Source organism: Poecile atricapillus, chromosome 5 (assembly GCF_030490865.1).
Source record: "Poecile atricapillus isolate bPoeAtr1 chromosome 5, bPoeAtr1.hap1, whole genome shotgun sequence".
NCBI classification, from domain to species: domain Eukaryota; kingdom Metazoa; phylum Chordata; class Aves; order Passeriformes; family Paridae; genus Poecile; species Poecile atricapillus.
This window is the reverse complement of record NC_081253.1, coordinates 13,130,329-13,143,953: the sequence shown is the minus strand read 5'-3', so window position 1 is coordinate 13,143,953 and position 13,625 is coordinate 13,130,329. Positions and strand designations below refer to the sequence as shown.

At 42.5% G+C, this 13,625-nt stretch overlaps 1 protein-coding gene across 1 annotated transcript in view; it reads right to left on the bottom strand.

The window, feature by feature from the left end:
- The window catches only part of CNTNAP5 (contactin associated protein family member 5), a 269,482-nt gene extending 256,059 nt beyond the window's left edge, over window positions 1–13,423 (bottom strand). Inside the window, exon 1 of the mRNA XM_058839980.1 lies at window positions 13,186–13,423. Within this exon, the coding sequence (XP_058695963.1) occupies window positions 13,186–13,261 (76 nt within the window). The 5' untranslated portion in view covers window positions 13,262–13,423. The remainder of the gene's footprint in view (window positions 1–13,185) is intronic.
- Between the last annotated feature and the right edge of the window lie 202 nt (window positions 13,424–13,625).

Genomic DNA, 13,625 nt, shown 5'->3' with positions numbered 1-13,625 from the left:
CACAATGCCCAAGCAGCTGGATATTGCCAGATCTGGGGTCTTTGACAAGATGGTTTAATTGAAATTGCTTTACCCAAAAAAAAAATAAATATAGGAGAAAGCTGGGGAAGAGCAGCCATTGTGGAGTCTCTTGCTATCAGGAGGGGGAATATTGAAACAGTACTTGTACAGATGAGACAGTCCAAACTCATGAAGGAGTTTTCTCCTATTTCTTTCCTATTTGCACCTCAACATGTTCCTTCAGAAAACACCACTTTTCCAAGGCTCTGGCAGAGAAAAAATAGATATGATTTATTCTGAATTCTCATTGAATCTCTTTTTAATTAAACTTCTTCTTCCTCCAGGGAAGCTTAATATATATTAAAAAAAAATAAATCAGATTTCTGGCTTAATATAGGCAGATTCACTCTAAGCATGGTTCATTTGCATAACTGAGGGCTGTTTCACTTTGTTCAGATCTTCTTGGTCACTTCAGTGAATGAAGCAAGGCAATGTGTTCTGTGCACATTGCACATCACACACTAAGTACAAGCACAAGATTTATTTTTTAGTACATATAAGAATATTACCGGAAGCAGTTTTGAATCATTCTGACAAAACTATCATGGAGTGGGATAATCACACGGCTGCATTTGGCTTTAAACACACTGGTGATAGCCTCAGAGCCTTTTTGGCACTGTGCTTCATACAAGAATGGCCTCAATGAAATACATGGACTTACTGATTGATATAATGCTTTGGAGTATCATTAATTATTCCTGTCTCCTTTCATATGTTTATTAAAAAAACTTAAAAGTAGGTTACAGGCATGGAAAGGAGGAGGGCTTCTCCATCACCATCATTTCCTAGCTGAAGAAAATACAAATGTATGGATGATGGATATCTAAGAACGACTGAACTCTTACCTTCAATATCAGCTTAGCGAGTTTCCCGTTTCTTAGTAAGTCCTTAGTTAAGGACTATTCCAAAAAAACTTCTCATTCCTTGAGAGTTGAACATTCAGCTTACTTGTTCCAGACTACAAAGTTGGATGTTCTCATCAAACAGCTATTAAAGACTGCCACCAGACAGTGACATACAAATTTGCCAAAGAAGCAGAAAATACATTTGCATTCATATGGAGCCTTCAGAGCAGAGACTTTGCTGTTATCACTGGCATGAAGAGTTCCCCCCACTAGGATAAAGACCTTGTGCTTCACACTTACTAACACAGAAAACCCATTCCTGTCCTGAAGGAGTCTAAATCAATTACCCTTCTCTGTGCATCTCGTGGAAGAGAAGAACAGGCATTTCCAGCTGTGAGCTGTTTTTCTCCCTGCCTGAACGCTGAAATAAGTGCCTGTCTTTGAATTTACAAAGCTTAGCTTGAATATGACTTTATAGATCTGCTCTGAATTTCCTCTAAGATTACAGCTTCCCTTAATGTAAGAAACAAAAGGGATAGCCCTTTTCTTGTGCAAGTCTGTTGACTATCTTAGGACAGTACTTCATAATTATATTTAACTGATACTATTCTTCAATGTAATATGAATGTATCATTTTCTTCACACAATTTTAGCTTAGTACCCGGGCAAGCAACTTGGTGCAAACTTCCACGCTCTTGTGGCGAGATGTAAGTCAGCTCTACCTGCATGCCACACAGAAACAACTGGAAGGACACACCGCACAGAAAAGGGGTTTTCTTTTCCTGGTTGTCAGCCAACGAGCCCATAGCTCTCACACTGAAGACTTCACAATTGCAGATTTACACAAAGACTCTGTAAAAGCTGATGCATGCTGACCCCACTAGAGCGGGCCTGCACAATCATAATGGCTCAGATTCATGGATACAGTTGATAATTTTAAAAGAAGCATTATTGCTTATATTAAGTTACTGCCCAGCATAAAAACCTCTTTCTCCAACCCATGTTGGCAGGTGAAAGTCTGCATACACATGAACATTTAGCCCTAATGAAACAGAAAGGGTAAACTCAAGCTCAAAACAATTAAGCACATCACCTAACGATGCCTGGGAAAGCTTTCAAAAAGTCAAGCATCAAGCCCAGGCCTTTCAAATTTGAAGAAGGTGCCTCTTCCCTAACACCCACACTTTCATCCTAACAGTTAGGGGATTTATGTTAATTTTCACATGCTACATTTTCAGTGCAGCAGAAAAACAGATAATTGCACTTGTAATTGTGGTGTACCCTGGTAAATTCTGTCAGGTGTTAGAATACTGACCTCAGTGCCTGTGCTAATTAGATGAAATTGAAAAAAACCCAAGCTCTATAAATCATATTCTACTAAGGTTAGGATGGCTGCAAGATGGAGAAGGTAGGAGGAAAATCTGTTCTCTCATAGCTCTGACTCATTGTCTGCTTGCTATTAGAGAAAGGTTTTCAAATCAGGACTTCCCTTATTTAATTCACAGAAGCCATTAATGCCTGGACCCAATGGGAGAACAAGGCTGTCAAGGAAAGTGAAATAACACTATTTGTGATGAAATGGGATGAGTCATGGCAGTTGACACCACCTCCTTAGAAGCTTAAGTGGAAAAATGGCTTGTGTTTCGCGAGCAGGTATTTTCTCCAGTTCTTCTGCTGAGGTCTCAAGAAAGGAGGCAAGTTCCTTCATACAGGCTGGCCTCGTCTGACAAAGCCAGCCACAGCTCCTAAGCAAAAGCACAGATGAAAAGCACATCTCCGCTGCTTGTCTGAGGAACAATCTGGGCTTTTGCAAGCACTTGGTTATGAATGTGGGCATGTAAAGGAGTTTGTAGTGCCAACTCCTAATGGAGCAGTAAAGAGACTGCTTTGACTCATGTGCAGTCTCCCTGGGGGAGGCCCCAGGAAACGGGACCAGCTACCAAGTGTAGATTTCAAAATTAAAATAGTTCATGATTTGCAATAAAAAAAATTAAAACCTTATTTTACAGTTAAAATGTTTAATGTTAGTAATTTAGCGAGCACATATACCTAATGTTACTAACAAAAAGCTGGTTATATGTTTTCTAGGAACAAATTCTCATCTATGGACCCAGGAGCATCAGCATCATGAGCTCATACTTGCTTGGAAGAAATACCTTTAGACTATCAGCTTTTCTGAACACCTAAAATATTTTCTGTACTGCTTGTAAAATGCTGTTATCACAGTGTAATCCTATGTATTGCAGTGGAGTGCATTCAACTCAACAGAAGAGGAGGGTTCAGAAAACAGAGCAAATGTTGATAAAAAATGCAAAGAAGTGTGCAAAAGGATGTGCAGCTTTAACTAATTATACTGCCAATAAGTTGGATACAAGTGTGGCACAGAATATGACAATAGAACAGGTCACCTCCTTCTTAAATGAGGTGCTCAAAAGGAACAGCAATCATCAGGAAAAAAAGGTACTTCTTCTCACAAGCACAACTCGTATTGCATACATTGCCAGACAGATTTTAAGGAAAATAAACTTTGCAGGAGAACAATAACAAGGACCTGCATGCTGAATGAACAGGCTTCTGAGGAAAAGATGATCTAAAATTCAAGTACAAGTCATTCCCTTCATTTTCTTGAAATTTAGACCAGGTCCTAGATGAACGGAGTCTGCACAAGAATTCAGTGAATAACTGTCTAAGAATAATGAGAATTAATATTACATATAAGATGAGCTCCGTACTTAAGAAGCAGAGCTGGGAAAAGGGAATTTGATAATCCATAAATATTTGAATGCTGCAAGCTACATCTGATTGAAATTCATCAAATTTTCATTTTCTTTTCCAAACAAACAGTCTCTGTGAAAAATGCCATAGCTTTTTAATCTTCCTCAGGGTTGATGAAGGAAGTTCTTCCTCTAAAATTAAAATGCAAACTATTTTTCTACAAAATTAAAAAATAGTAAAACAACACAAAGCAACTCCTCTGAACTTTTGAGGGCAGTTAGGAAGCAATCCAATGGCACTGTTCTTCCTGTGTAAGGTTCTGAGAAGGATCCCTTCTTTCTGATGCTCTGTTTCATGTTGACATGCACCAGGGGCTGGGCAGCCTAGGGGTAAAGAGCTCACCTAGAATCCAACATACCCAAGTTCATAGTCTGTTTTTTCAGAGACTTCCTCTGTAGCTTTACACAGAGCACCTGAGCTCCTCTGAAGCACCAGTGCCTGTAGGGGCACTGATACTCCCCTTCCCACTGCCACGGGCAGATGGCCACCAAGGTCATGAGAGTACACAACATCCTGCATGCTCCAGAGCATGTGCTCTGCCTAAGACAGGTTCATCACTGTAGGCATTTTCACAGGCATGGGGGGACCACGAAACTGTTTTACAGTTACTAAAAAGCCTCCATCATTCTCATTTGAGGTAATTTCTGCAGAATTATTTAGATTTAAGATTATTTATAGGATTATGTGGGTGCTCTGCAAGTTCTCCCAAGGCCAGGTTTGGAGGACCATATCCTATGAACAGAAGCTCCCTTTTCATTCTGTTTGCCATTTCTATTTGGTTTAGCTTACCCTCTGCACTGTGGAAAATGAGCGTTCCTCAGCTCTTTATCCTGGGGGGCAGGCGTTTATCAAAATCTATTAAATATTTAGACCTTTATATAGCAAGTAATGCTGCTAACTTGTTTGACTTAAATTATACCCCACTGGCAAATCAAATTAGAGAAGATTTGAGAAAATCTACCTTTTAAAACAAAAGCTGATTTTCTCCGTGTTCAGCCATTTGTGGGATTAACTTTTTTAATGGGTTTTTATGCGCACAGTGTTTTTGTTTTCATGGATACTAGAAGTGGATGAATTATTCATCAGGGGGAAAAACATCTACAACATGCATTTTCATAGCTTATTTGGTCCCTTTTGTCCTATTCATAAATCAAGCCTGATTACTACAAATGAACGTGTTCCCACTAAGGGTTCACTGATGACTCACTTGGACCATTAATTTAGACCTCTTCTCTGAGTGCATTGGGAAGCTGCTGCTGGTAACAGGAAACTGGAAGAACATTCTTTGTGACCTCCTCTCTTTGCCTGCACACCCCAGACTCCTTTTCCTGCTCCATTCCTTATGCATAATTTTATAGACACAACACATATTCTCCAGTTAGAACATGCCATTTCCCCTCCTGCTCCAGCGACAAATTTGCATGAAGGGAAGGAAGAAAATTATATATTAATGATCAGCAGGTTGTTTTTATGACCTAGGAGGAGGACAGAGAGCAGTGGCTCAGTATCTGCATCCTAAGTGGGGGCAATTGATGCCCAAACATAAAGACATCACTGAACTATTATATGGGAATGACTACAGATGTGGCACTGGTGGCATAGATCACAAGGCATTTGTCTCTGTTCCTGAAGTGCTGACGAGCTGTCATCAGTGAAGAACCATTGTCATTGAGGAACAATGCTTCACCATTTAGAGCAGTAAATGGAACAAGCCAATTCTTATCCAGGCAGTACAGCATTTATCAACTCCTTATTGCCCCGCTGGGAACAAAGAGAGGATTCTACCCATTTGAAAATTATTATTATTATTTACCACTTTATTGGCAACACAGTGCACTGAATAGTTTTAGAAGAAAAATTTATGCCCCAGAATTCCTAAGGGTCAATGCTCAATCTTTCTCAAGACACACAATAAAAGCGAGAAGAAAAACACATTTGTTTCTTTCCCAGTCCAATTGCTGCAGTGCCACAGTGGTTAGCACTGAACACCATTCTGTTTCATGAGCTGGGGCTCTGTGCTGAACCCTAATTACTAATGTCAAAAGAGAAACATTCCTCAGAATGATACCAGTCATTCTCTGCAGCTTCCACTCCTATGGTTGTTGCTGAATATCTTTTGAGTATTTCCAAGTACCAAGCTGAACGGAATGCCGTGTGTCCCACTGCAACTCAGTGCTCTTTATGCCATAAAGATATCACAGATCCCAGGCAATTAACAGTTTGGAAAAAGAGTACATTAACACCAGCTACTAAAAGCCTTTTATAGTCTTGAATGGTGTTCACTGAGCAATTACAAAGTTATCTTTTTCTTGTTACTGCTCTTAGGAATTCACCTGACAGTGATGCTCATAAAAAATACCCCTTAACCTCAAATTTGGAGTTGTATTGTCCAGCATGGGAACAGTGTAGGCATCTTACAAGTTTATCACTGGTGCAACGTGTTTGATGCTGACTATGACAGGAGGGAGTCACAGAGACTTCCCACCAAGCCTCAAGCACCTACATCCAACTCACTGATAAACCAGTCTCTATGGTCAGGAATCTGGGCTGCCCTGTCCCAACACAGCACAATCCTGGAGCTGAAACACCCTCCAGATCATGAGTCACAGCAGTGCTGGATGCCACTTTAAATTTACTTACTTGGATAATCACCATTCATAACAAAACAAATTGCTGAGCTGCTGTTATCCAAAGCCTGTTTCAATCAGGCTCAAACTGAGGGCTCCCTGGAAGCTTCCTCCTGCCTGCTACACATCAGCACACAGGGGTCTGATTCCAAGCCTGAGTCCTCTCTGACTCAGCATTTGCAAAATGAGGACAAATGATGACTGCCACTGATAGAGACCAAGGGCCCAGCTCTGTTTTGTGAATAATTTCTTGACTTTTCTTTCTAACACTAAAATCTTATTCTCAACCAGGAGAAAGTCTCCAACTTCATATACAGTGTTTGAAAAAGAGTAGACAAGCATCTCTCCTCCAAAATTATTTCCAGAGGCAACTTCTGCCATAGAAGAAATTTTTTTTATCACAGATGTCCATGAATTCATCATGTTGTCCTGGCTGCAGCACACTCATGGTAACTGGGTTATTTAAGGACTGCACAACTTGAGATCCTGGTGTTGCACTAGAGAATGCAAGGTTGGAGACCAGTGAGGTCTTTATTACAGTAGAGAAACACTGGGTAAAATAAAACCTGTCATTACCTCTTTGTGCTCTGTACCTTAATTTCAGTTTAAGTACTACCACTCTACATTCAAAAACACAAAAATTTAACTCTGCAGGCCTCTAATTCACAGGTTACAAAATGGAACACAGTGAATGGACCAGTACTCTAATGCCCATTTAGTACTGTAGATAGGTAGGTTCATACAGACTTCCACTGCTTTATTCTGAACCTGTACTGATAATCTCTAGGCACAAAGTTCTGCAGGAAATGGACAAAGTTCCAGCATATGTATGCAAGAATATGTTTGCAGAGAAAGAGGAAAGTTTAAAGGAAAAACACAACCAGAAAAACGGGACTCCTCCCCTGGAATACCGATCAAGCAAAATCCCTCATGACATTTACAAATGGCTTCAAGCCCTCTCTTTCACTAAGCTGCCTCTTTTTTCCTTGGAGAAAATAGCAGCTGAAGTATTAAATATTTTAGGCATATATTGAAATACTTTGTAGAAGGGCAGTTAGATCATCACACTATGAACTATTTTTTTTAACTGCTCTAACAGAGAAAATAATTAAAAATAAGTAAATCTGTGTTTTACCATAATTTTTTTCCCCTCTAATTTCTATATTGAATTGCTTTCATCATTTAAAACATCAGTTGCACTCATCTAGTGAACAAATGGCATTACTAGACCAAGAGAAGCTACACAGGGCAATTAAAAAAAATAAAAAATCAGTAACAACATTAATACAAGGAAGTAAATAATCAATTTTATCAACCCAGCACTGTGTACAAAAAGAAATTTAAAATCTTGTTTTTCTCTAACTCTACAGATATGACAATATGTCTGCTGATGCTTCCTTCCTTACCAAGTGATGCTTTCAAAGTCGTCAAGAATTGCTTGTAATTTTAAACATTTATTATATCACAATTATATTATTCTCTTCCCTTTCTCTTGGTTTGAGTAGAGGGAGCTTAGTTAAAAGCAAAAAGAAAGCAGTTCATGTTTCTTAAAGACTTTGCTGAAAGCAGAAGGAAAATGTTCATACAGATCTACAAGTTCTTTCCTCTTATGCACAGACCCAGAAGACGAGTCCAGCAGGAGCCACATCGTACAGAGCCAGCACATGTATCAGTAAGGCCACAGCTGACTGGAAAAGTGGATGCTAGAGGACCAGGATACCATTCCCCTAATTCTGAGAGTGGAGAACCAGCACAGAGTTCTTTAGTATTCAAAAAATTTAGTATTCAAAAAAAAAAAAAAGAAAAAAGCACAGCAGGTTACCTGGTGCCCTGCACAGACAGCTCCAGAACATTTGCACACTTGGTAGGACTCTGGAAGCTGGCAGGCAAAGGGGAAGGAGATAGAGAGCCCGACGTGTGAACTGGCAAACAGACTTTCAGTCCTCTGTTTCTCCCCTTCTTGTGTCTCTTTCAGAGAAGGGGGTAGGTAAGACTGAAATTCAAGTTTTCCAATAGAGCTGAAACCTGTAACATCTACAGAAAATCCATTTTTGGGGGCTAAAAATAAATAAATGCCGCCTCACGCTCCCACCACTGCCTTCAGATTCTTATTCATTTCAGTATTCAGATATCCAAACTCCACTTGCTTCAAATAGCAGCAGAGAAAGGAGAAGGAGGGGAAGAGGAAATGAGGAGTAGTCTATGGATTTAGAAACTACTACATATAGAAAATATGAATATGAATTAACAAGAGAGAATGGGACATGAACATGCCATATGGGATCAACTCAATTGACCCCTAAGGCTTTATTTTAGCTACTTAGAGTCACACATTGATTGCACATTTATCTCTTGTTTATATACACACCTTCAGTTTCCCATTGGTAAAAGAATGATTACAGCACTTAAAAAAAAAACTTCACTAGTCCTACAAGGACTGGAGGGCTGGCAGAAGCTTCCACATGCCCTGTGCAGGGAGAGCTCCACAAGAAGGTTGCTCTACCCACCATATTTTCCACTTGAAGTCTATACTTTGTACAAATGTACAAAGCACATTTGAAAACAATTTGTTCTTGGTGTTAATTTATAAGGAGAAACCTGCTGCATTTGCAAAACATTAACAGGGAAAAAAAAAAAAAAAAAAAGAATAAAATGTCCAAGTAGATAATGTATTGGATTCTGAGATAATAACCCTGGATGGATTCCTGTAGCTGGCAATGCCATCTGCCTGGTGGATGCAGAATCCAAAGACCATTGTAGTCCAGGGAAAGACCATCTTGAGACTGATTCACAGCCAAGGAGTGCTGACTGAGCCAAAGGGACTGAAAGTTAGATACTGACAGAAATGCAAAGGAGGCACCAATCAGCTGTGGGTCATACACAGCTTTTCTCTCAGGAAATCTTATTGTTTTGTACCATTCCTCCATTGATACATCTGAAGGCATGAAAAGGCTAACATTTGTGTTTTCCCCCTCCTCCATATGAAACTAAGAGGAGGAAAGCATGTCTGAATATTATGCTCTTGTTAAGAATTTTTAAGTACTGGAAGCAGAGGAAAAGCCAGAGATTTGTCTGATGCTCTCTACTCAGCCTGCAAGCACGTGAGGCACAAACTGACAATCAATATTCTATCTATTTCAGCACAGCTTTTCAAACTTAGCATTTCTGACCACAGGGATAGGAAGGTCACTGTTTAAGAGACCTCTTGCCTTTGCCACACTTGACTCAACAGGTCTCATTTGTGCTCTTACACAAATCCCAAACACACACTTGATCTTGATGGCCTCACATACCCAGAGTCAGATTTGCTCCTGTAAGTTTTCACTTATACTTGTCTGACTCCTGTGCAATTATCACCACTGCAGAGAAAGGAAGGCTAAAATCAGAGTGAACACTGGTTGCCTACAATAAATAAATTAATTATACATATAACTTCTACGTCCAATAAAAATTACATTTTCTTCAGTTTTTACAAAATAAATTAAAAAAAAAAACAACACACATTGCCTGTTTTTAACTGAACAGAATTATTAAAGACAGATGTATCCTGTAAGGCCACATGGAAATCTACTGTAGAGCAATGGACCATGTACATTAACCATGTATTTCTGCAAGAACTTCAGTAAAAGGTCTCATTCTACTACACACTGAATTTCTGCAGCTTTGACTGACACTTATGGCTTGGTTTATGTGAAAGGTTATGTTGAAAGTCTCCTGATCAGCTAATAAGTGCTGGTGAAAAGGGATAATATATGTTAGTGATGCTGTAAGGTGGCAGAGGCATCCGTGTTCTGGAACTGAAACATATAATAATTTGAAAGTAACTTTTGCAATGGGATTTAAAAGGTGCCACTTGACCTTGAGGTGATTTAATTTGCTTCATCTTTCAGGCCATGTGTGAAAAGTCAGTCAAGAAAGACACAGGTAAGGGGGAAGAGAGGCATAAGCTGTAAAATAGCAATAGGGGACATTTTTAAGATACATAACACTAAATTGGGTGGAAGATCACTAATGGCACCTGCAATTCTCTTCTGCAGCTGCACACTAGCCCTGAAACAATATAGTAAAGTGCTTAAGAAAAACATGAGTTCATATTTCCTTTCATTTTTTTACTACTGCTCCCTCCTTCCAACTTTAAAATCAAAAAGGTATGGGAAAAAAAAAAAAAAAAAAAGGCTCAACAACAAGTCTAGACTCCCCAAAGCTATTAATGTTTTCAGATCACAGAATGTGCTGCTAAAGGGCAACTAATTCATTATATATCAGGCAAGGCTTTGTGTCTCCTTGTCTATCTGATAAATGTTGAAGTTTCAGTTCTCCCAAACATCATATGCAAAACATTTCCAGTGTTACATACATGGCTATTTATTCATTTTCCAGTAATTAGTATCCTGGGGAGAAATTCTATTGCCACTCTATTTACCTAATTTAATAAAATATTGCAAAATGCAAAGTGGGAGGAATTTCTAATGTTTTATTAGCATTTGGCAATTCTGATCTTTCTAATGATGTCTACTGACCCCTAGCCTGTAGCTCTGTTTCAAAGCAGTTTCTTCAACAATTCTTTCTTTAATTAAAACCTATTACCAAAGAGAAAATTAGAGTCAAATATCTCAGTGGCGGAGAAGATTTTTACTTACTCAGGACTTTTATTTTACAGTAAATTAAGTGAGAAAAAAATTTTAATAATTTCTATTTTACAGCAAATTAAATAAATGAGAAAAGAATATTTTTAAGAGTTTTATAATTTTGAAGCAAGGAAAAGAAAACAAAGACATATTAGATAGTAGGAAGAAAATTAAATGAGCTGCACTTTGTCCCCCACCCCCAAGTGTAGTCCTTTTCAGCTATAAATACTGTCCCCAGTTCTGTTCTCGTTCACAAAATCTGTCAGAAACAAACCTGCTGGAGTCATTGTGAGCATACCAGTACTGGCATCTGAATGCAGTTCCTTTGGCCAAAGTATTCAAATGGAGGAAGGTGCAGAACCAATCCTTTCCCATTTGCACCTGGGCTTTCAGATAGAGGCTTCTGACAGTCACTTACACTGAAGCTTCTCATATGTGGGATGTGGTTTTTTTTGGTTTTTTTCTTGGTTACTGGGTACCTGGAAGCTCAGTAATGCTCTAAAGCAATAGCATTTTCATACAGCTACTTGACTATATTTCAGGATACCGCTTCAATATTTTAGCCCGCGTATAAGCTTTCTTGGCCCAAAACTGAGGAAGAGTGCAGCTTCCCTGAGCTCCAACATAAGGAGATGATTTATTTAAGAAGGTGATGAATTTTCATACTGGGTTCAATTATTGAGGTCCGTGCAAGCACACACAGATCTTCACATGCGAATCTAACGAGGTTTCTAGGGAACTTGCAGCTATTACGGATTCACAGACTCCTTCACTCAGCTCCTGGGAAAGCACTTACAGCTGATTCCATGCTAATTCATTGCTCAATGAATAAGTAAAATCTGTACAGTATAATAAAACCATTGATCATCATGCTTTAAGATTGACTCCTAAATATTTAGGGAGCAGCGCATATTCAATGGAAATGTTTATTGGCACTGTGAAATTAAACTGTCACCCGTGAAATAGTAAAACTCATTAACGCGGAGTTTCTTTTTAAGTGTTAGGAATTAACTTTATGGCCGCATCCGTAATGGCAAGCCTCAGCCTTAAATCGCCTGCCATTTAGTATTCGCGAGCGTTATTAAAACATATTAACCGTGATTTAATTGACTGGAAATTAAAGAAGATAGAGGAGGAAAATATCTATGTAGGGAAAGAGAAGAAAGAGGAGAGAGGGCGGGCCGGGCTGTTGGGCGGGGGCGGACAGACGGACGGACAGACAGACAGACGGACGGACGGACAGACAGACGGACGGACAGCGCTGCCCGCGGGGCTCGGCCGGGGCAGCGCCGCCGGCGGGACAACAGCGCCCTCTGGCGGCCGCCGCGCCCCCGCCCGCCCCGCTCCGCCCGACGGGCCGCGGGGGAGGCCGGAGCGGGAGCCCCGCTGCCAGCCCCGCTCCCAGCCCCGCTCCCAGCCCCGCTCCCAGCCCGGCCCCGGGGAGCAGCCCACGGAGCATCATCGCCTGCTCTGGGCTCCGGGACTCGCCGCACCGCCGGCCCCCGGCTGCACCGGGTTCGTCCGAGCGCGCCCGTAGAGCCGCCGCCTGCCCGCCGGAGCACCGCAAAGCCCGGCAGCAGGGGATGCTCCTGCCTGCGGGGACCGAGCCCGCAGGGCCGGCAGAGATACGCGGCGAACTTAGGAGCGGATCTCCCTGGGGAAAAAAAAGAGCGAACGGCGATTTCCCAGCCAGGAAATGCTGGGGCACCACGCCCCGGGACACAGCCGCGCCCGTGGGAAGCGCCCGGGGAACCGACGGTACCGCCGGGCCAGGAGAAGATGCTCGGTGCCACCGGCGCTGCTCCGCCAGGCTGGAGCCAGGCTGCGCCCGCAAAATCGCAGAAACCCCCGGCCCTTGCGGAAAGGACCGACCCTCCCCGCCAGGCAGAGCCGCGACCCCGGCCCCGTCCCGGCCGGTGGCCCGCAGCCGAGGCAGGGCGACAGCGGCCACTGACCGCAAAAAGATGCGGCCAGCGGAAGGACAACAAAGCGTGCGGAAAACCCCAAGCGGCTCCTCGCAGGCTCCAGCGCCTCCGGTTCACTCCCACGTCCACACCGGCAGGACGGTGGAGAGCAGTCCCTACATCTGGCCACAACTTTGCATTTCTGAGCTCCATCAGCAAAGCGGAGCCGAGCTAAGTTTCTCAGAGGTCACGGCGCGATAACCCCCTTTTTCCGGGAGTTATATCCCATCTCTTCCTCCTGCCCCCGCCCCAACCCCAGGCAACTCCTTGCACTCCCCTTACTCACAATTTGTTGCAGCTAATCCCAGATGCCATAAAGTGAAGAGCAGCAGAGTGAAGCCCCCTAGGGCTCGGGAATCCATCTTCAGCCCCGGAGGGGGAAACCAGCCGCCCGCCTGTCTCCCCTGGTCCCGGTCTCCGAGCGCCTCTCAGCCTCTGTGCGCTCGCTCTGCCTCCGCTCATTTACTCCATACAGCATCCAAGCAGTCCGGGTGATGGGAAGCCGGGGCCGCCCGGGGTACTCTTCGCAGCCCTTGGAGGAGCCGCTCCGGACGCCGGCGGCAGTGCCCGAGCCGAGCCCGCTGCCCCGGCTGCCGCCGCGGTGATTCACCTTGCGAGCGGCGGCTGGGTGGGAAGCACCAGCCGCTCTCTGGGCACCTCCTTATAGGCGAGAGCCGCGCTGCACTCCACCTCCTCCCAGCCCCCTGGAAGTTGCTCCTCCTCGCC